Source organism: Lampetra planeri, chromosome 20 (assembly GCF_965212315.1).
Source record: "Lampetra planeri chromosome 20, kcLamPlan1.2.h2, whole genome shotgun sequence".
Classification (NCBI taxonomy): domain Eukaryota; kingdom Metazoa; phylum Chordata; class Hyperoartia; order Petromyzontiformes; family Petromyzontidae; genus Lampetra; species Lampetra planeri.
The window spans coordinates 11,207,387-11,232,008 of NC_136126.1; the positions used below are offsets into that span (position 1 = coordinate 11,207,387).

The 24,622-nt window shown below is 47.7% G+C and overlaps 1 protein-coding gene across 3 annotated transcripts in view; it reads right to left on the bottom strand.

Moving 5' to 3' along the window:
• The window catches only part of IKBKB (inhibitor of nuclear factor kappa B kinase subunit beta), a 92,645-nt gene that overhangs the window by 5,832 nt on the left and 62,191 nt on the right, over positions 1–24,622 (bottom strand). For all 3 annotated transcript variants that reach the window (XM_078603560.1, XM_078603562.1, XM_078603559.1), the window contains exon 20: positions 3,261–3,484. In XM_078603560.1, coding sequence (XP_078459686.1) covers positions 3,261–3,484 — 224 coding nt within the window. The remainder of the gene's footprint in view (positions 1–3,260; positions 3,485–24,622) is intronic.

Consider the following 24,622-nt stretch of genomic DNA (forward strand, 5'->3'; position numbering starts at 1 on the left):
GCTAATGCGTTACTTATGGAGGCATGAGAAGAAAAAAAACATCAGCCAATAAAAGGTTGGGTGCATTGATTTTCACAAACACCCGTGAAAGCGTGCTTGGATGAAACCCAGCAGGCTGCAATCTTAACGAATCGCACATCGCTTGCAAGCGCAAAAATATCTGCGGCAACACATGCATTAGAGGGGGGGGGGGGATGCCCATTCGGATTGCAGCCTCTGCCTAATCGGCAAAGCAAATCTGCGAGTGGCGCAGTACCAACTGAAGGAAAGGGAGCGTCTCAATGGCGAGCCACTCCAGGTTGAAGGCTCAACGAGGACGGTTGTGTGCCTTCAATGTGGATTATACAATTCAATTAGCACCAACTGAGCTGTGACTGCTTCTTAATGAAGAGTGCTACGCGTGTGCACGTCGGTGCTTAGCTCAGTAGAGTGGTATACACCCCCCCAACTTCGAAGCTTGAGCTCGTGACAGCACATTTCCCAAAAATAATGTTGACATTTTGTCCACAGGCTGAGTGCGGCACTGTAAAAATAACGTGGCATATGGCTCTCAACACGCAGCTGTGTTCAAACCACTTTTTGATGTATTCTACTTGTTTTTTACACACCCACCAGTGCTCCGATTGGTTGGCTAAGGTCACGTGGCCTGTCATAAAGCAGATATTATTTCAGCATGGTATTTTTGTCGTTTAGATACGATGGCATTGGGCCGTTTAATATCATAACACTCACGTTTTTCACAGACAATTTTATGATTCATGATTTAATTATTTTGGTTCGGTCACGCTAATGACCTGAAAAAATCAGTGTCATTGGGAACCCTGTGTTGGATGGTTCCATAATGTGACGTCGACAGCAGATTTAGAATATAATTTGCAGAGAGAAAACAAATAATAACACATTTTTATTAATCTAGGAGAGCCTCACTGAGGGATTCAGGTGGAAATGCGAGTGTCGAGAGAAAGCCCACACACAACAGATGGCTCAATAGCTACGTGCAATCTGTAAGCAGCGTGTTTGTGCAGATGGTGATTCGTGAAAATACATGAAAAATTACAGAATCCAAGAAACTACTATTTGTCCTCAAATTAATACAGGGTGCTTCAAAAAAAGTCAACACTTAAATGGGACTATCGTTTTTAATGGAAAAGGAATGGATAATAGACTGTAACATGATAACAAATGTATGTCAATAGATTAAAAAAGTCAAAGAGTCTCCACTTGTTCACCATCATTGTCAACACGTGCCTGGAATCTTCTCCAGGTGGTCTCGTGGTATTGTTGCAAAATTGTCAGAAGTGTTAACATTTTTTTTGAAGCATTTGCAATGGGTGCCTGAAAGCTTGCTGCCATGGCAACGAGACGAGCTCAGGGTCCCACGAGGCAGGTCGCCACGACCCACGGGCAGCAACACGACCGCGACTCACTCGCCAGCGTGAGGCCCCGGCGGCGCCACTCTCACAGCTCGGCAGTGCCAGCGCGCACATGTGTGCACACACGTGTCTGCGTGCACACACGTGTGTGCGCGCATACTTGTCGGTAAGGGCTGGCGCGTGCATGGCATGGCAGTACACCCGCATTTGCAGATTCTGTTACAGATACATAAATGGGCACCGATGTGCGGGGAAAGGTGTTGAACTTCTTTCGCACTGTACGTAGCCAACCACGATAATTAGAGGTTTGGGGGAAGGACAACAAACTAAACACAAAAAAAAGTTCTAAATAAAATAGTTTTCAATGTAGATTTAAAAGTGCATAGCTCCGCTCCAATGCAGTGACCATCTTTGTTCGCTGGCAAGTCAAAAGCCACGGCGAGGATGACCGGAGTTCGTGTGATGGTTTATGCTCCTTGATGAGAATGTTGGAGTGTGTGTGCGGCCGATGTTTGTTTTGTAAGGTGCCTTTGTCTTTCTATCTCGGGTGGGTGCCGAACACCAGACCATTGGTAGTGCTAGTTCAGGTATCTTTGTGGTATTTTAGCTGCTGAGGCAACCCAGCCTCTTACAGGTGAATGTATGTGTGTGCACACATGTCTGGGGAGCGGTAGTGCACTGGATGTACCAAACAGGACCCACCATTATAACCTCTGCTTCAAATCCAATCTCACATCACTTGATGCAAGAATACATCTACACTGGGCTCTGTTCATCCATAAAATCCTTATTGGCAAATCTGCACTATACTTAGCTTATTCATCATCCCAATTGTTAAACCCAAGGAACCTAATTGCCTTTTAAATACCCCTACAACAATGGAATAGGTGACAAAGCCCATGCCATTGCAGCACCAACGTTATGGAACAATCGTATTTCCTACCACAACATGAAAAATCTTCCATCACAAACTAATGACCTGAACAAATCAGTGTCATTGGGAACCATGTGTTGGATGGTGGAGGGTTCCACATTTGCCACTGTGATTTGTAACTTACCCGTGTATAGATAGTTACATTTAAATGTGCCATTTTATTGAGGTATTGTATGCTGTCTTGGTGTGGTCTGGGACTGTTTTTTGTTGTTGTTTTGCTGCTTTGCCCAAGCTTGCATTTAGCGTTGAAAAATCCGACTCATGTACTTAATTTTTGTTAAAGTTTTATTTGGTGACTTGCTTTCCCTTTTCTCTATTTTGCCCTCCTCTGGTATTTTTGTATATTGTTCGTTGTTGCAACTTTTTGACCCACCCCTACTGGAACATCTGTGAATAAGAGCTTCATGTCTCATCACATTTCTCCAGTCTAAATAAAGATTATGATCCTATGAGGGCACTGCACTACGAGCACGGCGACCTTTATTCTTGCTCGTGGAAAACTTGAACCCCATCCTAGGTCACCCAAAATGAATACCTGGGTGAGGTGTGAAAATGTCACCGCTGGGGAGATAAAGGTGGTCCGGCGTGGTGCTGGACACCACCTCGCACACAGTCTATGTGCCACGTCCTTTCTTAGACGATGGCAATCATGGCCTTCTTCCATTTACCTCTGCCCATAATGTTACTCAAGAACTTTTGAATGAGATGCTCATCCCATTGTTTAAATGTATTAAGTGCCTAACTCTCTGTCCTTCCCGGCTTCTTGCACCACAATTTTCCACTGGTCAAAACATTTATATTCAGTCTCTTGTCTTCTCATTACACATCCGAGGAATCTAACTCGACAGTCTTAATAGGTGCTCGCCAACTGCACTTTCCCCCCCAACGGATCCGTCTGGGCTACAACGGGTGAAAGAATGCACGCGTGCATGTGCACGGCTCGGCAACGTTACCATCGCTCGGCAGCCATGGAGTGCAAGGAGTTGGGGGTGGTGGGGCCGGGGGTGGGGCCGGAGGGAGCCACCGCGGCAGCAGCGCTGGCGACGCCGTTGACGTTCGCGGAGCTGGAGGAAGCGGAGGTTGTGCTGGCGCCGGGCGGCGAGGGTGGCCACAGGGGCACCTGTCCCAGGGAGCCTGAGTCCGGGCTGGCGCTCATAGGAGACTGCTTGCTCTTAGCCTGGAGGAGGGGGCAGAGGGGGCAGTGGGGGGGTGTCAGCAAGGGGGCACAGCAGCCGCTCGTAGTCATCCTCATCGGCATCCACGTCCTTCCCAAACGTGGTGCTCGGAACAATAATCTAGCCACGGAGCACTGTGGTCAGAGTGCCCGACTCACCAAGGAAAAGTAAGTTAGTCCAAATCACTGCCGGGAGTCACAGTCAACAGTGGATGTTTTGTTGATAAACTAGTCTGTGCCGTAAGAATGTCGAATTGACACCATTTAAGCAGTGCCATCAATATGTATTTTTATTTTAAAAAATGTACCCAGGAAAGCCTCACCGAGTCCCAAGACTCCTTTTCAGGAGAATCCTTTTCAGGAGAACCCCGAAAAGGAGTTGTGGGTGACAATTGCTATGTTATTTCCAAAACGATTCTGTTGTGTTTTTTTCTTTAAAATCCGGCAAATTTGGACCACGAAGCCAGCACACAATGACCTCCTCTTTTTCTAACAGCGTGTACAACATCTATAACATCTAACGTGCATCAAACAGTACCTTTATTGTTAACACCCCGGCTGCATTAACCAGGGCGGCCGCAGGCTTCAAACCGAGAACCTCTGTGGCAAACAAGTGGCAGACGTGCTGCCGATCGGGCCACGTCTTTGACTCGAGAGTAAGTAATAATTAACGCGATTTATTAAATTCAGACTTGTGCACATTTGCTTTTGAATATGGTTTTATTCTTTCCCGGTTCTGAAAACTACCAGGGACCTCTGGTAACCTGCTCTTTAAAAATCGTGTCGTGTAAAAAAAGAGAGTGTTATCGAAACGACCAGAGTACAGATTTACATCTGTAGATCTCCATCTGCAGATCTCCATCTGTCGTCACTGTCTGTGTGCGTTTTCATTTTAAAGGGGGGCCCCACCTCCTGCCACACACGATGCGAGGCTTTGCCGACTGGTTGCCGCAAGATAAAATGTTTAAGCTCGTCTCCCTCTTCTTTGATCGGGATGTTAAAGAGTTAAACACACAGCCTACTGCACTGCTGCCGCCAAACGATTCCCGATTTAGCGGAGGAGCTCTCACTTAAAATCCACAATTGGTTTTAAAGCAGAGCCTCGCAAAATCCATTCGTTGTACAATGTCCACATCAAAATACAGGCACAGCTGCGTGTGAAGCTGTCATTAAAACCACCTCTGAGGTCGGTTTCAGGCAAAAAATAAAAAAGTGTTATTTTGGATCCAAACAATTTCCCCCTTTTCGATTATCCCACTGACCGAGGAGGGGCATTTATCGCTACGGGGGGAAATGAGAATTTTTTTATCACACCGTTAAAGCACACACACACACAATCAAATCAGGTGAGTTTTCCTTATGAAAAACTTGTAGACTAATTCAATGAGTCTACATCGTCTCATTTTAAATAAGCAACGTCATTCACTGTCGGACGCTCGGTGGCAGTGGATTGACAAAAGATGGACAATATTTTTCATTTGCCCCCACCAACCATTCCAAGCTCAGCCCCGCTCTACCCCGCTCTCCTTCTAAAGGTTAACAATGCATATTTAATTCATTCATAATCGATAGCTCTAGGCATGTAATAACCTGCACACTCCTGGCCCCGCAAGCTAAACCAATTAAGCATCACGACCCAGGCTCACAATTCAAATAAAAACATCAGTTTTTTATTTGAATTGTCTTGTTCAGTGTCTATCTCATATGCTGTCTTGTCCCGTATGGTTCATTCCATGAGCTTAACATCTGCATCATTTGCATTTATAGTAAACAATATGTTCTTATCGTGTATAATAAGTGTCAAAATAAATGTTAACTGATGACTCGTTACACATCTCGTTGCAACAGTGATCTGTATTAACATATAATTATTACTTCGGTGGAAGCGGCTCATGTTTGCCAACGCTGATGATCTCATTGCTCTCGTGAGACGGAGGTTTCAGGAGCAGCCAAATCGAAACGGTTTCATGTCCACTTACATCGTAGATGAGCGGCGTCTTGCTTTTCTTGGCGGTGTTACTTGTGTTCCATCGCTGTATTATATAGACTACCTTATATACTACAACGAGCTTTACTACCCGGCTTCGCCCGGGATTTGGATTCACCACGCCCGGCTGCCTTTGTCCCCCCAGCGGCGATGTTCGCACACCACACGAGTTACTCGTTTGAGGCTGAGTCGACCTAGGGGAGGCCCAGGTACCAGTTCAAATAATCGTCACCGGTGGTGGCCATGAGCGGGAATCGAACTCGGGTCGCCGGGTTCGTAGCGTAGCGTAGTGCGCTAACCACTACACTACCGCTCCCCCTACACACACGCGCACGTCCATAGGTACACATACACGCGCTTGCTGCAAACACACGCAACTTTCAGGGTGGGTACGGCAATAAACGACTCAAATAATAAAGCAGCAATGCTACGTGAAGAACGCCTTAGACCTGCAACACATTTGTATGGCACTTTACTCGCGGAGGGTTGGGGGGGGATGCGTGACATCAGCAGGCACACTGCGTGACGCTTCCTCATGCGGGTGACATGACAGATGTGACGTCACAGCTCACTTGCCGTGCAAAATATATGCATTATTGCGCCCCCCCCCCCAAAATACAAAAGTCTATTTTTATACTTTTTGCATGGTGTACAGTCTGGAAAGTACCCACATGCCAAATTTCAAGTTTGTTGCATGTCAGGAAGTATGCTAAACATTTTGAACACACACACACATTCACAAATTTACCTTTTACATATTAAGACAACTACAACTTACATTTACAAATCTAGATTGAAAACTAATTTCTTTAGAACAGTTTTTTGTGTTTCAGTTTGTTGTCTTTCCCCTGCACCTCCGATTAGCACGGTTGGCTACGTACGGTGAGAAAGAAGTTCAATATGCATACATACATCACGTAAAGAAATCTCTCAAGAGCACGGAATTACAAACGAGGAAACGGGAGGGAAACGAGCAAGGAAGGGGTTAACGGATGCAAATAATGAGGTCCTCCATAGGCATGAGGGGTTGAAGAGGAAAGTTTTTAGGAGAGACTTGAAAGCAGAGTGAGCGAGGGGGGGGGGTGACCAGGCAGGAAGGGAGTTCCAGGGGGTTCCGGTGGCTAAAAGAGCAGCCACGCACCGTGGCACAGTGGCCGATGGGCGCAAGGAGGAGGGTGCCAGCGCCCATGGCAGCGGCGGGAGCGGAGGCAGTGGCTGGGACGCACGCGGGGGGCGGGGGGGCATTGGAGGTTGCAGAGATAGGGAGGTGGAGGAGGGGGCTAGGCTGAGGACATGGACCCCCGTGGCCCCCAAGCTCGGGGATAGGAAGCTCGTGAAGCAAGGCCAGGACTGAGGTGATGCAACACGTTTAATCACATCCAGGACACAACCTGTGAATTTGTTTACAGATCACTGACAGACATATCCAGGGTACATCACAGCCAGAAAGCACACGTTGTTGGCGTGCACATGCCGCTAACACGACAAGCAATTTCGTAGGTTTGATTGCAATATGAAAGATGATGAAAATAGTTCGCCACATAATTTAAATTATACGCATGGCTTATGATGAGACCTTCCAACTGCCATCTGTTTAAAATGAAATGCAAAAACAAATATTCATAACATTTAAAAGGCAATGAGCATTCCTTTGCTGATCGAGCTATGGGGGAAAAGATTCACGGAACTCACTTCAAATGATGTGGTTAACATCAATTTCTCAAAGCAAAACAAATACTGAGAACAACACTGAAATGTAAACGATTTTACTTTCTAACCCACCTATTACTGTGAATGTGAAAATCCACACATATCAAGTGATTAAGACAGAGCACTCACCATCGTCATGCACCAAAGATCCCCTGTATAGCCTGAACAGACTTTCAGGGAAAGTGCTGATTTTTACGACCACCTATGAAAGCCATTTTGCCTCTGTAATGGGGATATTTACACGCCGCACCAGGTACTTATTTGTGGCCGAGTCGACCTAGGGGAGGCCCAGAACTGGTTCAGATATTTGCCACTGGTGTTGGTGGCTGTGAGCGGGAATTGAATTCGGGTCGCCGGGTTCGTAGCGCGGCGTAGCGCTCACCACCACACTATCGCTCAGCATCGGCACGCACTGAGCGCACACACGTGAACAGTGTTCTTTCGAAAACCATCATTCCCAACGAGGCTGTCATCGCGGCCGTACACGTACGGTGCAGTCGGCGCGCACTTACGCCACACCACGCAAATGACCCATCATTTTGTGGAAACCGGGAGACGGCTGGTGTAAAGAAATGTTCCTATTGATGCCGATAACGGCACGAGCACCGTAAGGGTTTTGCATTTGTGGAGGCGGAGGGAGGGGTTGCAGCCCATGTCTATAACGTCACGGTGCCATGTATTAGCGTGATGCGCTACAATCGATCAGAGGTATCAGTGTGGAACTACTGAACGTCACTATTTTCAATGGATGTGAAGTTCTCTTATTGGCGATTACTTGACGTTGTGTTGCATTTCAATGGTAGTGCCCATTCCAGACCTTCTCTGCCAGGAGCTGTAAATGAAACGCAACGGACGAGACACGATGTGGCTGCAGTGAACTATGGTGAATGGATGTTACCGTAACGGATTGGAAAACTCCTTTTAGCACATTGCTCATATTTACACAATTGCCCTACATTTTAATATCCGAGTGATATATCCACTCACACTGGGATGTAGCCCCCCAAAGTTTGCGAGTTCACAGTGTTATACTCGCGTGTTCACACTTGTGTCAGCTTACTCTCCCGGAAACCAAAAAAACAAAGCAGTCTAAATATTAATCTCCCACCATATTTATAAAATAGTATCTTATCTTAAAAATATCTATAAAGCGCCTTTTCCTAAGGTGCTTTTCCTAAGGTGCTTTACAACTATTATAACATTGTACGTAAGGGGCCGTCCATAAATGACATCACGCGATTTTGGACGATTTTTGACCCCCCCTCCCCCCTAGTCACACGGCGTCACAAAAAGTCAGACCCCCCCTCAAATATGACGTCTCAAAACTCTGCCCCCCCCCCCAAAAAAAAACTATGCTTCAAATCGCTTTAAACTATTGGCATTGTAGTGTGTATTTAATGTGGCGCTGCACTCTGATGTTGTAGGAGAAAACATTTATTAAAAAGTCGATTTAATTCAGTAGAACGTGTTGTCTAGATTTATTTTAAGTTGCACATTTTGATGTGACGTCACATTTCTCTTAAGGAAGGAACAGGTTCGAGTGAAGATGATTATTTTATCTGTAGTGGGAGTTGGTTCCAGTGAAGGAGAGCAACAAGGGAGAAGGAACGGAAGTGAGACTGGGTGCAGGGCGAGGGAGGCACAGGGAGGGATGGAAGTGTTTTGGAGTGTAGAGTGTAGTGAATGGGATGGGACAGAGTAAGATATGAGAGAGCAGCAAGATAAGACAAGGTGAGGCAGGACCATGCACCCACATATATTTCCACATTATTAATCATTCAGCACAATTATATAGCATGAAGAAAAACAAGTTTCCAACGTGCTGGTACATTTTTAAAACGGTAACAAACTTGTTTCTGCATAATTCCTGCTACAGAAACTCAAAATAAAGACCCGAGTTTAAATCCCAGCAGGGGTTGGATTCTGCTCATTATCTTTACGAGGGTGACCAAATGAATACCACAGTGGTCGTCTGACAGCGACTGGCCCGGCGTGAGAAATGGACATTAGAATCAGGGCCACGGACCTTTTGTGAAGGACAAAGAAAAAAAACGCTTCTGAAGTCAAAATACTTTGCTCGATCTAAAGCAGCCGGACTTGGTAATTCTCTGCAGGGGTTTTGCCAATCGACCAGATCGGATAGATACCGTGGATGCCTTTCTCCATTAATTTAACGAAACAGCTTATGAGCTCGCCCAACGAAGCAGAGCATTCTATGTCCTTGGATGCAATGACAATGCGCAGAGAGGCAGGGGCAAAATCAATGTGACTGAGAAGAGAGCCGCACGCCGACCCCGTCATTGAACGCATCGGGAGAGAAGCAATACCAACTAATGCGGTTACCTATAAACCTCAAAATAAAATAGATCTGCTTCAGATGGATGAGACTTGGTCTCAATCAACTCTAATCACCCTATTTGCCGCATTGTCATTATGATTTTTTTCAGAGTTGGCCGGCTTGCTGCTTACACCACGCTCAGAAATTAAGTCAAAGGATGTCCCAGCGATTTGTGCCTTCGAGGACATACAAGGGTGTTCGCAAATGAATATACATAAAAAGAAAGCTGAATAGTTTTTATCTTTTATTCGAGACACTGACATAAATTTGATATAAATATTTGCATTGGACTTATAAGTTTTAGTTTGTTGTCAATATTGATTTGTACTTTCTGTTTCAGGAGTAACCCCATTGTCTGATATGTTCATCCGACTTAACATCATTAGATGTTTATCTCTGGGGTTTGTTAAAAAGGAAAGTCTTACACTAGCAAACCAAGGGACTTTGAAGAACTTAAACATCGTATTGTTAATGCTGTTGTGTCATCATCCATCCTTACATGTGTGATGGATTTTTTTCTCAGTTTGAACTCCAAATTATATTGATTATAGTGAATGATGGACCACATGTAGACGTTTATTAATAATCCGAGAATATCGAATCAATACTATCAACATTTAAATAAACTAAAACGTGAGTATCTCAAATAACAATAAAACTAGTCAATGTTCTATTTTTGTGTATAGTATTCATTTCCAGACACCCTATTTATACAGCATGTCTATGATGTACACTCAGCAAAGGGCAATCACATCCTGGGTGTCCCACAAAGATTTGATCGACTTTCGATTTAAAGCTTTCGTGACCGCAGGGATTAATCTTCTTGGTTCTTTCGGTAAAGTCACATAGAAGGGAAATAATAAAATAATAAAAATAAAACATAATAAAATAATTCTCACGACGTTTCGGCCACAACGCAAGCAGCCGTCCTCAGGTGAAGACCAGGTCTGTCGGGGAGACAGCGTCTGAATGTTCAGACGCTGTTCAGACGCTGTTTCCCCGACAAACCTGGTTTTCACCTGAGGACGGCTGCTTGCGTTGTGGCCGAAACGTCGTGAAAATTATTTTATTGTTTTATTTTTATTAATTTATTACTTCCCTTCTACGTGACTTTACCGAAAGAACCAAGAAGATTTGATCGACTATTAAGGTTTCAACTTCCTCGTTGCAATGTTGCCAACACGCGTCTTTCTTTATCACTCGTTTCTATTTACCGAAAAGCTCGAACCATCTCGAACAGCGCACGACAGAAGCATTTGAAGCGTTCACAGCCCAGAAGCTGCCCAGCACACCGAGACTCCCTGAAATCACGATGGCAGCGTGCGTCGCCATGCCGCGTGGAGGATTACAGGGGACGAGACTCGCACAATTAAATAGTCACTGTTATCAAGTGTAGTTCATTTAACCAAACTCAAACCGCCGTCTAAATGTAATTCTTTGAAAATAAACTGCTGATACCTTTAAAGGCACACTGTATTGTATAGTTAATGTACTCCAAAGTAAGTTAACATCGTACAGCTCATCATCATCCGAGAGCCATCTACTGCTGGTTGAAGGCCTCCCAAAAGCACCGCTAACACTCAACACTTCCTCAATGTCATAATCCGCCTCGCACCAGCACACGAGATTATCTCGTCGCTTCATCTCCTCGGCGAATGTCTTCTTGGTTGCATTCATCCCTTGGCAGCCAATCCCTCATTATTCCTGACCATCATCCCTCCCACCCAAAGCCCATTTAGGTGTTTGAATGAAATCTTAATTCTTACGGATGTTTCCTAATGCATGTGTTCCTCTTCTCTCACTTAATGTATCCAAGCACGAATTTCTCCACTAGTCTTGAACAACGTTTCAGTTTGTACCCTTTCCAGAAATAATACAGGAGGTGTTAAGATGTTGAAGCACCAAATAGTCACCTATTGCAAGGCCTTCATCTGCCTCTATTTCACTATACAGCTCAAATGATGGACAAAAAAGCCCCGTATGGTTTCAATACGTCATTGTCAATCACACTGAATATTGTGAAAGATGTTCCAAGTTTAGTCCAAATACTATACCAAGTAATTTACCCCTGTTTAAAACTTCTTCTTTTTTACACAGCACGAAATAAACATTGTTCTGTACAAGTCTCCCAAGTAATTACAATGGCAATTTCTATTTCAAAGGTGAATTATTTAGGTTCAAAAGGGTGCCAAGCACAGGATTTGACAATATGAATTATTAAATAAAACAGGATGTATAACCACAGGAACATGAGACAAATGCCCTATGAGTTTCAAAAGGAGCACACCATGAATGGAACAAGTTCCAGCCTCTAGAGCAGTGGTTCTCAACCGGGGGTAGGCAGACCCCGGGGGGATACGTGGAAATGTCCCAAGGGGGTTCCTTGAGGTGATTTCTGAATGTGTGAAAATGTTTCATACATGAGAGTCATTGGTGAATAATCATGTAAGAATCTACATCATGGGACCTCCTTTTCCAGTACCAAAATATGAGAATAGGTTTTCCCCTTTTTTCTGGCAACAATACAGGTGTTCAGATGTTAAAACACCAAACTGAAACCTTTTACAAGGAATCATTGTGGTCAGAATGCAAACAAAAAACATACTCTGATAATATATGCATCAGAGTATTTTTTTTGTTTGCATTCTGACCACAAGTATTGTGGTTAATGCAGACATGATTCCTTGTAAAAGGTTTCAGTTTGGTGTTTTAACATCTTAACACCTCAAACTTAATTTGGAGCTTTCGTGACTGCAGGAATTATTCTTTGGTTCTTTCGGTAAAGTCACGTATAAAGATAAAATAATAAATTAAATACTAGCATACGACGTTTCGATTGCAACACAAGCAATCATCATCAGGTATAAATGAAATAGAAACACAAATCTAGTATACTTAGAAATGTAATGTAATACAACAGAGAGTCGGATAACATAACAGTCAACACCCTATCTGGTTGATTACGTTCTTCCTGAGAATGCTAAATTTGAGAGAGAGATTAAACACAGAACCAGAAACATAGACAGACATATAAGCAGACAGATATCACAGAGATACATAGAGAGAGAGCAAACATAGGCACAAAGAGAAACTACGCCTCTGTGTCGAGGCCTTAAATAGAGAAAAGAGGCGTAGTTTCTCTTTGTGCCTATGTTTGCTCTCTCTCTATGTATCTCTGTGATATCTGTCTGCTTATTTGTCTGTCTATGTTTCTGGTTCTGTGTTTAATCTCTCTCTCAAATTTAGCATTCTCAGGAAGAACGTAATCAACCAGATAGGGTGTTGACTGTTATGTTATCCGACTCTCTGTTGTATTACATTACATTTCTAAGTATACTAGATTTGTGTTTCTATTTAATTTATACCTGATGATGATTGCTTGTGTTGCAATCGAAACGTCGTATGCTAGTGTAATGCGGGCGAAAGCGACCTTCCGGATGTGACGTCACGAGGAGGCGGAGCCAGGTGACGTGGGGGAAAGGTAGGGGGTCCTTAAGCGGGTAAACCGGAAGGAGAAGGCAGTCGGGGTGTGAATGGAAAGGTGTGGGGCCACGCGGGCGTACGAGCCGAGGGGGCACCGGGAGAAGCGGGAGCCAACCCTGGGAACAGTAGGGAGCTACTGGGAGGTGTAAAGCTGCAGATAGAGATAGGCAGTAAGGCTGTGTGTGAGGAGCAGCGGGGTGGCTGCCAAGAGTCGCAGGAGCGACGAGAAGGCGAGACAGCACGAGGCTGTCAGAGCTGCAGCAGGAACAGCCAAGGGAGCTGTGTGAGAGTACAGCAGCGGAGCTGCTGTGGGGCTGCAAGAGCGACAAGAACAGCAGCGGGGCTGCTGATGTGGACTGAAGTGACATCGGAACCAGCACAGAGAGAATAAGAGAGACAGCCGTGTGGGAACGCAGTACGGACCGAATAAAGGACACTGAGCCAGAGATCGTGGTCAAGTCTTTTATTACACTGGGGTCAGAAGTGAAACGGCATGTCTAAGCAAGTAAGGAAGAAAATTCCCCCGGCGCCAGCATCGGCTTCTTCGTCCGACGACGACGAATTCCCTCCGACCACGGATTCTGCTGGGGTGGTGGAGGAGAGCCCTGCTGAGGCGAGCACGGGGACGGGCGTGGAAGATGTCGGCGCGATGGCGGGTCCGTCAACAACATCGGACGCTCACCAAAGATGGCAACAGGTGGCAGAACAACTGGAGACACTCAAGGACGTCCTGGCGCATCTATGTCACCTCGTTACGCCAAGGACGACGATGGAACGAGAAGGTGCTCCACGGGCCGCCACGTTGCCTGCCCTGCCGCCGCCATTGGCCACGCGGCAAGAAGACGCCATCTTGCGCGCTCCGCGGCGCCAAACCGCCATCTTGGCCACGCCGCGGGCCGACGCCATTTTGAATTTGCCTCCAGAACAACCATCATTGGAAGACGGCGTAAAGAGGAGTCGGAGTCGCCACCTTACTACAGTTAAGGAATTCTCTATCGGGGGCGATTGGAGCGCTTTCGCCTGCCGATTTTTGGCGGCGGTTCGTTCAGCAAGATGGACCGATGCGGAGGCCTTGGAAGTGTTGCCGACTCTACTGGACGACGAATCTGTTCGATTTTTCCGTTCCATAACGGCCGATAAGAAGAAGACTTTATGTGGAGTTTTTGAGGAAATGGCCGACGCCTATGAGCCACCTGACGACGCGCATCGGCGATTCGCTCAACGACAACGAGCACCCGAAGAATCGCCCGTGGCGTTCAGGGGTGCGGTGTTGGAGCTGGCCATGGCAGCATATCCTGACACGCCACAGGATCTGCTCGAGCCTCTCATATTGGGAAAAATGCTGGAGCTGTCTCGGGATCTGGGGATCCCCATGCCTGTGTGTGGGCATGAGAAGCTCACGTCCCGGGCGGCAGCAAAGTGTCTGGATGCGCAGTTTAATCTCCGTCGCTGGAAGCAAGTGGCGGCATGGACGGGTGGGCCCGTCAAGGAAGGAGGCGCGATGGGGTGGGACCCCACAAGGGCGATCTATGTGCCGGATGAGCGGGGTCCACAGGAGCTGACGGCTGCCTCCTCTCCATGGTCGGGACGCGGAAGGCTGGGGCCGCGCGCTACGCCATCGGGACGGGGCCGCCGGGATGCAAGACCTGCGCTTCGGCGCAACGAGGCCGATTGCTTCCGCTGCGGCCGTAGGGGCCATTACGCCAAAGATTGCTGGGCCCGCTTCCCGGGTCCGCCGCAGCAGGAGCCCACAACACCGGACAAGCCGACCAAGGAACCTCCGAAACAGGCATGTCGGCACGCACCAGACACTCGGCAAGGCTTTACACCTCACCCACCACCCTTGTTGCGCGATCCTATTGTTGTTGTTAAAGAAAGGCCATCGACGGGGCCTTGTCATTCAGTTACGCAGTGGCGCAAATTGGCACGGAGAGTTGTCGCGGCCGCTACGGGTTCGTCCACTGTGCCGGGGTCCATACAAGGTGTGGACGTGCGCATTTTGGTCGACTCGGGAGCGTCTGCGACTATTATATCGGATGTCATTTTCCATCTGTTGGGCATTCCGCCGGGGGCTGTGCGTCCGGTTTATGGGTCTTGCGTCGCTGCGAACGGGGGTAGTATGGGTATCGTGGGCCAGGTGGATGCTAAGATATCTATAGGGGATGTGTCGGCTTCGGGCGTTGTGTTAATATCGAGATCTTTGGCGGTTCCTTGCTTACTAGGCACGGATTTTTTGGCTAAGATGCCCATTTTGATTAAAATCAATGAGAATTGTATTGAATTGCCGGGGGGCCGTCGAATCTCGTTTCTGCCGTCGCCCTGGGGGCGACCTGCTTCGGCCGTACAGGTGCAGGCGCTGTCCGTCGCATCTGTGGACATCCCACCTGGTTCACAGATGCTTATACCCTTGCGGTATCGGAAGCCCCTGCCCAATCGGCTAGGAGCATTAGGGGTCTTGTTGTCACCATCCGCCACGATAACAACGGGATTGGCGTTGGTTGGGGCACAGACCATCGTCCGGCCGGATCAATTACCGGTTTTACAGGTGCTTAATGCGGGGGTGGAAAACATCCGTGTTCCGGCCGGTACGGTTGTGGCACATGCCACTACGGCGTTTGCGACGCACGATTGTCCGCATCGCCGAGGAGTGGTCGCTGGTGTTTCCGAGCCAAGGAGTTCGGATAATCGTTGGATCGCTACCTTATGTGACGAAAATTCTTCCCTGTCCGTGGGGCAACGTGATGCGCTGCGTAAATTGTTGCTGACGTATTCGGATGTATTCAGCTCCGACGATTTGGATTTGGGACGCACATCGTTGCTTTCCCATCACATTGAGACGGGTGACGCTGCCCCTATTCGGTTAAATTCGCATCGGATGAGTCCAGCGGAGCGAGAACACGTTCGGGGGGCGGTGGAAGACATGTTGGCTGCGGACATTATATCGCCATCTAACAGCCCATGGGGCGCTCCTGTGGTCTTGGTTAAGAAAAAGGATGGCAACTTGAGATTTTGTGTCGATTTCCGGAAATTGAATAAGATATCGGTGGCAGATGCGTACCCCCTGCCGCGTATGGACGACTCCCTTGACGCATTGTCGGGGGCTAAGTTCTTTTCCACACTGGACCTCTCTTCGGGATTTTGGCAGCTTCCCCTTGACGAGTCCTCACGGGAGAAAACCGCATTCCGTACGCCGCAGGGGTTATTTCAATTCAACTGCCTCCCGATGGGATTGAATGCGGCCCCTGCTACGTTTCAAAGATTGATGGAGCTCGTTTTGACGGGGTTGCAGTGGGAGACGTGTCTTATATATTTGGACGATATTATTGTGTTCAGCCGCACATTTGAGGAACATTTAACGCGGCTGGAGACAGTGTTCACGAGGATGCGCTCTGCCAATTTGAAATTCAAACCAAAGAAATGCCACCTACTGCAACGGTCCGTCCGTTATTTGGGGCACATTGTGAGTGCCGAGGGGGTGTCCACGGATCCGGAAAAGACGGCGTGTGTCCGGGATTGGCCGACTCCGGCCTCTGTGGGGGATGTTCGACGGTTTTTGGGATTCGCCTCGTATTACCGAAGATTTGTGCCGGGGTTTGCGACGATTGCGAGGCCCTTGCATCTCCTTACGGGTAAAGGACGGAAATTTGTTTGGGGAGAGCCGGAAGAGGCGGCCTTTCGGAGTCTGCGCGATCTATTGGCTACGGCCCCGACATTGGATTATCCCGATTTTGATCGCCCTTTCATTCTCGATACGGACGCGAGTGACACAGGTATTGGGGCGGTATTATCACAGTCTAAAGGGGGCGTAGAGCGCGTCGTGGCGTATGGTAGCCGAGTCTTGTCGCCTGCGGAAACACGCTACTGTGTCACTCGTAGAGAACTTTTGGCGGTTGTTTTTTTCCTACGGCAATTTCGACCGTACCTTTACGGTCGTTCTTTTATTGTGCGTACGGATCATGCGGCCTTGCAATATGCACTTAAAATGGACCAGCCATCGGGACAGTGGGCACGTTGGTTGGACACGCTGCAGGAGTTTTCCTTCCAAATTCAACATCGGAAGGGAGTGCGCCATGCGAACGCTGACGCACTTTCCAGATTACCAGGGCGCGCCCCTTGTAAATGTGCGTCGGGGACGCATAGGTGTTCGCCGATTCTCAACCCCCCTCAGCCGCTCACGTTGGCCGTCGGGAAGTCGGATACTCCGATGGAACCGGGACCGACTGATGGGGTTTTGAATCTGCCGCGGTCTGTCTGGATTCGGGAACAGATGATGGACGAGTCGTTGTTGTCCATGCGGAAGCGGTCTATGAGGGACAAGGGGAGTCCGAGTTCGGCTGTGGGGCCGCGAACCGCTCTCCGAGATGGTCTGCTTATGTGGCAAGAAAGGTTCCAGGAAAGCTGGCGTGTGGTGGTACCAACGTCCTTGCGATTTGAGTTGATTAGAACTCTCCATTGTGACACACTATTGCATTTAGGGGTGCAGAAGACCTTGTTGACGTTACAACGTCATTATTTTTGGCACGGCATGGCGACAGATGTCGTAGGGCACGTGCGCGCGTGCCCTGAATGCGCCCGGCGTAAGCCGCCTAAACATCTTTACGTGCCGCCTCTCCAGTCGATTCAGGTGTCTCGAGTCAATGAATTGGTGGCACTGGACATATTGGGACCCTTCCCACCATCGGCGAGGGGAAATAAATATTTGCTGGTAGGGGTCGAGTATCTCTCCCGTTGGCCGATGGCCTGGCCGTTGCCCGATCAGTCGGCCGCGGCCATCACCGACGCCTTTTTGTTTGGGTACATTATGGACAAGGGGGCGCCGGAGAGACTCCTCACGGACCAGGGCCGAAATTTCTCTTCTAAATTATTGGCTGAAGTGTGCGCAGGCCTTGGGACTAAGAAGATACGGACATCTCCATACCATCCGCAGACGGATGGTATGGTTGAGCGGCTGAACAGGACATTGTCTGCCATGCTTTGCCATACTGTGAGTGAACAGCAATCGGATTGGGATCTGCACATCCCCGGAGTGCTTGCGGCGTACAGGATGACGCCCCATGCGGCTACAGGGTATTCGCCGTTTTACCTTATGTATGGTCGGGAAAACGTGCCTCCGGTGGATGTGCAATTGGGTACTGGGGTGAAGGGACCTCGTAAACCACTCCCTGAATACATTCAGGACACGGTTCGCCGGGTTACGGAGGCGCGGGAAAACGCCCGCGTGGCTACGGCCAAAGCCCAGGCCCGGAACGAGCGGTATGCTCGGCGGTCTGAGGGGGAGTGCCCCTGGAAGGTGGGAGACCTGGCCTGGCTCCATTGCCCGCAGGTGCGGCCGGGGACCTCTCCTAAATTGCACAAACCTTGGCATGGTCCTGTGCGCCTCATTGAGGTTCCCAATCCACAGTCGGCGCGCGTTCAGTTTGGTTCTCGCCGTTGGTTTGTTCATACGTCGCGGTTGAAACCATATGTTGCTCCCCTACGTGATGCGTCATCTCCCAATGTTGCCTTGCCGGGGTCTGTTGCTGCTGACTCTGACTCTTCCCCGCCTGCGTCCATTGATCTTGCTAGAGCGCCTGTCGTACCTGTTCCAGACAGGCCGACCGTGACACCGCGGGGGAGGAGTGGGCCTGCTCGGAGGGCGCCTGCCAAGGCTGCGGGACCTTCAAGCCCGGCGACCCTTCCGACCCCGCTGCAGGCGCATTCGCCGAATATGACCAAGACTGATTCGTCAGGGACACGAGATGTCGGTGGACTTCCAATCGCAGCAGGGGAATTACCCCCTGTCATTTCTCGTGTTCCATCGCGTCCTCGTTCTACAAGTGGGCCGCCGACCGTCCGGGACGGGCCGGCGACCCGCACTCGTTCCAAATCGCTTACGTTTCGTTGATTGTATGTTGTTATTGTTCTTGTTCTTGCCGTCGTATTTATCGCATGCTTTCGTACGTTCGTCGATGTTACTTGTGTGTTGTTCTTGTTGTTATATTGCATGCTTAGTGTCCTTTAAGGGGGAAGGTCGGTTCACCGCATTACGCTTTGGTGTTGTTCAGCCGAGGTCGGCTGGGTTTTTTCTATGGGGGAGGGTGGTGTAATGCGGGCGAAAGCGACCTTCCGGATGTGACGTCACGAGGAGGCGGAGCCAGGTGACGTGGGGGAAAGGTAGGGGGTCCTTAAGCGGGTAAACCGGAAGGAGAAGGCAGTCGGGGTGTGAATGGAAAGGTGTGGGGCCACGCGGGCGTACGAGCCGAGGGGGCACCGGGAGAAGCGGGAGCCAACCCTGGGAACAGTAGGGAGCTACTGGGAGGTGTAAAGCTGCAGATAGAGATAGGCAGTAAGGCTGTGTGTGAGGAGCAGCGGGGTGGCTGCCAAGAGTCGCAGGAGCGACGAGAAGGCGAGACAGCACGAGGCTGTCAGAGCTGCAGCAGGAACAGCCAAGGGAGCTGTGTGAGAGTACAGCAGCGGAGCTGCTGTGGGGCTGCAAGAGCGACAAGAACAGCAGCGGGGCTGCTGATGTGGACTGAAGTGACATCGGAACCAGCACAGAGAGAATAAGAGAGACAGCCGTGTGGGAACGCAGTACGGACCGAATAAAGGACACTGAGCCAGAGATCGTGGTCAAGTCTTTTATTACACTAGTATTTAATTTAATTTATTATTTTATCTTTATACGTGACTTTACCGAAAGAACCAAAGAATCTTAACACCTGTTTTGTTGCCAGAAAAAAGGGGAAAACCTATTCTCATGTATGAATCTGGCAATATAATATAACTAGTATAACGTGTAAATCCACGTGGTAACCTGGAGCGACATAAAACACCTTTACAAACTCAGTGATCATAAACATTGTGGTTTACAAGAGTAACCAGCGAGCGCGAACAGATTACGTCATGCGTGCAGAGCGTCCATTGAATTTTCTTTTTATTTGCTTGCAGTTACTAGTTCGTTAGGATACCTCACAAATGGACAATTGTTTAAAATGTTGATGTTGATTAGTGGTACATTTATTTCTCAAGAACCACTTTGGGGCAGGCAAAGGGGGTATTACTCGGTGTGAAACAAAATTCAGAAAGAGGTAACAGTAGTCAAAACATGTTTGAGAACCACTGCTCGAGACCACTTCCTCAGCTGGGCCAGCTGACGTGCATACTTCTCTTGGCTCGCAATCACTCTATTAAAGAAGAGGGCTCCCAATCAACACAACAATTTAAGACGTATTTCACGGTATACAGTGTCTTGCACAAGACAGCAGAATCAGGCCACCAAAACATACTTGATGGAACCCATGAGTTGACATCATGATGACCTCTTTTACGACAATCAAATCTCCCTGAACGTACTGGATCTCCTCGGATCTCAGCAGCTAAGCAGTTGTTGAGCCTGGTTATAACTGGGATGGAAGATCTACCTGGACATATCAGGTGTAAGAGGCATGGCCTGTAAAGGTGGCCACAGTACGGCAATTCAATCTTAAGTCTGCGTATATAGCAAAGCTTTCAGTATTACCCTCCTCATACGCATGTGCTCTCTCAAGTACTCCAGTTTAATCCCACACGAAGTCAAAGTAACTCAACAATGTAAACAACCAAACACCCCAATGCCAGACAGCTCTTGACATTAATTCTGAAAGTCAATGATGATTTTTTTACATATTCCAGAGTATTGTAAAGATACTGTAAGTGACCACTTGGTAAGGCACACCATTTGATGGAGGTGTAACTACTGGCTGACTTCAAAACCGTACTTTTATTGGTAGCTATGCAGCGCTCACAGCTCGACATATTCGCGTGAGATAACAAACAAAAGCCAAGATAATGTTTGGATACAGACTGCCACAATATCTTCATCGCCAGTTGATGAACCCATGTCACGGAAGAGTATAGCAGTACTAACAACCATATCAAAATTATGAGGGCAAGTTCTCCGATTGTGAGAACCCATCAAAGTGGGAACTGCACGGTGGGAGGCTAGCGGCTAACCACCTGGTGGAAGAAAACTTTCCAGGTCAACGAGAAAGACCAAGATATCCCGTATAGCCTGCAACAGACTGTTGGGGAAAGTGCTGTTAGCGAGCACTTATGAAGGCCGGAACGGTACACAAGGGGGTGGGGGTGGCCAGTACCACACCCGACCACCTTTGTCTCCCTAGTGGCAATGTTTATAAACCACATCAGGTACTCATTTAAGGCTGAATCGACCAAGGGGCGGCCAATGACCGGTTCAGATAATCCTCACTGGTGTTGTTCATGAGCGGGAATTGAACTCGGGTGGCCAGGTTCATAGCGCAGAGCTCTAACCACTACACAACCGCTCCCCACCGACACACACACGCATCCATGCACTTTAAGAGAGTGCTGTGCATGAAGAAATGCCAGCACTTGAGCAAACTTCTTCAAACACCATTACGCACTCATTCGCGAAATGCCGCTCACACCGAAGACGACACATCAAGAACACGTATCGACTTTTCTTGCTCTCACACGACGTCCATCTATCCGTCTGTGGAAATTAAGCCATAGCTGGAGTGGCTTAACCAGCTTATTTGAATGCATAAATGCTTGATGAAGGCCCTTGAGCCACCACACTTGCACGCTGCTTACTCAGCAGTGCGTTAATTGACGACAGTACGACATTATTTTCCCTGGGCCGTAAACGTTTGCCCAAGATGGGACACGCACACGTCTGCGTGCGTGCTCGCACACCGAAGGAAGCTCTCAAGCACACAGATACAAAAACTAAACATGAACAAACAGCCCCCCCCCTTTCTCAGCCAAGAATAGACTGAGGGGAAAAGTTCTGTTGACAAAGTACCTCTTATAGTCAGCATGGCACATCATATGGTGCGGTCGGGCACCACACCTTCACTTCCCCAATATGGATAAAGAAAACTAACATTGCGTGAGGTGATGACCTAAGAGAGACCCTCTCTTAGGTCATCGCCTCACACAGGGGAAAGAAAAACAATCCAGAGAGGCCCAGCATCAAACACATGGACGCATGGGATTGGCAAAAACCAGGAAAGTGAACGATTCACACCCATTTCATCACAATTTGGGATCATGATTAGAATGTTACATTTTTTTCTTATTTCATGCGTTTCCGATCTCCTGTCCGATTTCAATCTTATTTTCGCACCTCATTGGATTAAATGTAATACTGGCATATATTTAGAATTAATCATAAAAAATAGTAATGTAGTCTCACTCCATTGTTTGCATGGAATGAGAAAACAAAAGTGATTAATCAATATCTCACTACATGCCTAATGCATACAATGTATGTTACCTTTCTCTATATCATACCAAAGACCCACCGTATAGCCTCAAAGACTGTTAGGGTAAGTGCTGTTAGCGAGCACCTATGAAGGCCGATACGGACAACACCACGCCTATCCACCTTTGTCTCCCTAGTGGCAATGTCTACACACCGCACCAGGTACTCATTTGAGGCCGATTCGACCTAGGGGAGGCCCAGGACCGGTTCAGATAATCGTCACCGGTGTTTCCCGTCATACCAAGCGTGCACACGCGCCAGCAGGCGTAGAAACGCAGGCGCGAGTTGCCTTCTTTCCACTCATGCTCATCGCTTCCTGGAATATGGCATGCCCAGACTAATTTCCACAATCCCAATAAATGTTGACAATGTGAGGTCGTTTTAGGCAAAGGAGTCCTTTAGAGTTTACTCCCACCTATCCTCGGACTCCACGTAGCAAAGTGCGAAGGGGTGCGAGACCACGGCTAAACCTGACGCGGTCTATTCATTGAGTGTTTCAGGTTTATTATTTAATGTGTTAATGGCAGGAAAAGGTTCAGTTTGAATTATTTATGACTCACTTCCCACGAGCTATTGCATTAAATGCAGGTACAGCTGAATGTTAAGCTGCCATCACCACTCAGGGATTCCAAATCTAAAAGTTTATCAATGTTGCTAGACTCCTCACTTTCAGACTTCAACATCACAAGGAAACATATACAATAGTCCCTTGATTAACGTTTTTAATCCGTTCCAAGACGACCGCTGATGGCATGAGTCTGCAAGAGAGCTGTTTCCACTGCCAAAACAGAAAGCGTAATGTAAACAAAGCCAGTCGAGGTCTAAACACCCATAAATGGGCATCGCCAATTGGCTGAGGGACATGGCTCAGCCCCACTTACGAGCGCTCGGATTGGCCGAAATTGGCGCCCGCGTGCATAGCGTAAACATACTGCTAATCAGCATGTTAACGTTAACGGAATGTAAAAACGAGGGACTACTGTGCATACAGACTTACAAATATCAGTCGCGTCCTTATTTGCCAAGACGAATAACCTTTTGAGTTGTATAGACTGTAGGGATAGCCACTGTTAAGTTTATGTAAAACGCTTTGAGGCCTTATGTGAATGTGCTCTAGAAAACCGAGTTTATTATATTATTATTTGAGGTTAATGGACACAAGGGGGTAGTGGGTCAAACACAATGTCTGTTTGTCTTTATCCCTCCTCTGCTGATGCTCACATAACCGCACTTGTTTTTAGCCTTAAGGGAGGGCCAGACGGATTAAAATTTCCAACTGTCACTCGTGTTGAACGTGACTTAGACATTAAGGTTAGCAAACCACGATTCGTAAACCGTTTAATCGTGTTGAGAATCTATTCCAAATAATTAACGTCAGGGAGTCAGAAAGCGATTTTGTGGGATCGTTCACAACCGCACAGTGCATGTGCTAACTCCGATTGGTCACGGCACCAAATCTAAAGCCACGAGCGGCAGCAGGCCAACGTGTCATTGCTTGCTCAATCTGCCCTCATTTCTCAATTAAAAGGGTAAAGGCGCAGCCCTCGAATTGCTTGTTCACGCGACTGCTCTGGAAGGATCTCCTTGAGAGGGAGCTCTGGAGGGTATTTGGAATTCTCTTCCACGCTGGCCAGACGGGTTGAAAGCTCAGAATCAGAATCTTTATACTGATTTGCAACACCACGTGGTAATTGGTGACTGAGGCCTGTCACTGAACGTGGATTGGACCTTCAAGGTTGACTTAACCTGAAACGAGGACCAGCTGTGATGGTCAGGTTCACATCAACACGTGGGAGACACGGGCGTGGCGCCGGCCACATGGCACAATCAGAACCTAACAGGCGATCGCGAGTTCTATGATCAGTGCAGGGTGTTTCCTGGATTCTCATACTTGATTACCGATTGTCCTATGAATTCTATAGATATTTCACACGCACCGTCTCTACACTTGCATGCTTTATTTGTACAGCAGCAGACATATCGGTGGACTTGCACAATAAATGCGTGCAATTCTCTAAACACTGCAACGTTTTACATTTTTATTTTCTGTCACTAAGAGGAAAACGTTCTTTCTGAATTTCCTCTCAGAAACCAGATTTTTTTTTTATTAACTCGTTAGTGTCTTTTACTACATAGTGTAAAATTAATCATTAGTATAAATGCACCTGTGTTAATCATGTTTAAAAAATTGTAAGTAATAACTTATCACGAGCACAATTAGATTGCTTGTCATGTCAGGGCAATAAACTTAAAATAAACATTTGATCAGAATATTTATACTGAAGGAATCCGATGAGCTATGAAGCTCTTTTCCACCCTGCGGGAGGCGACCTGCCGTACAACGAACTCTCGTCTACC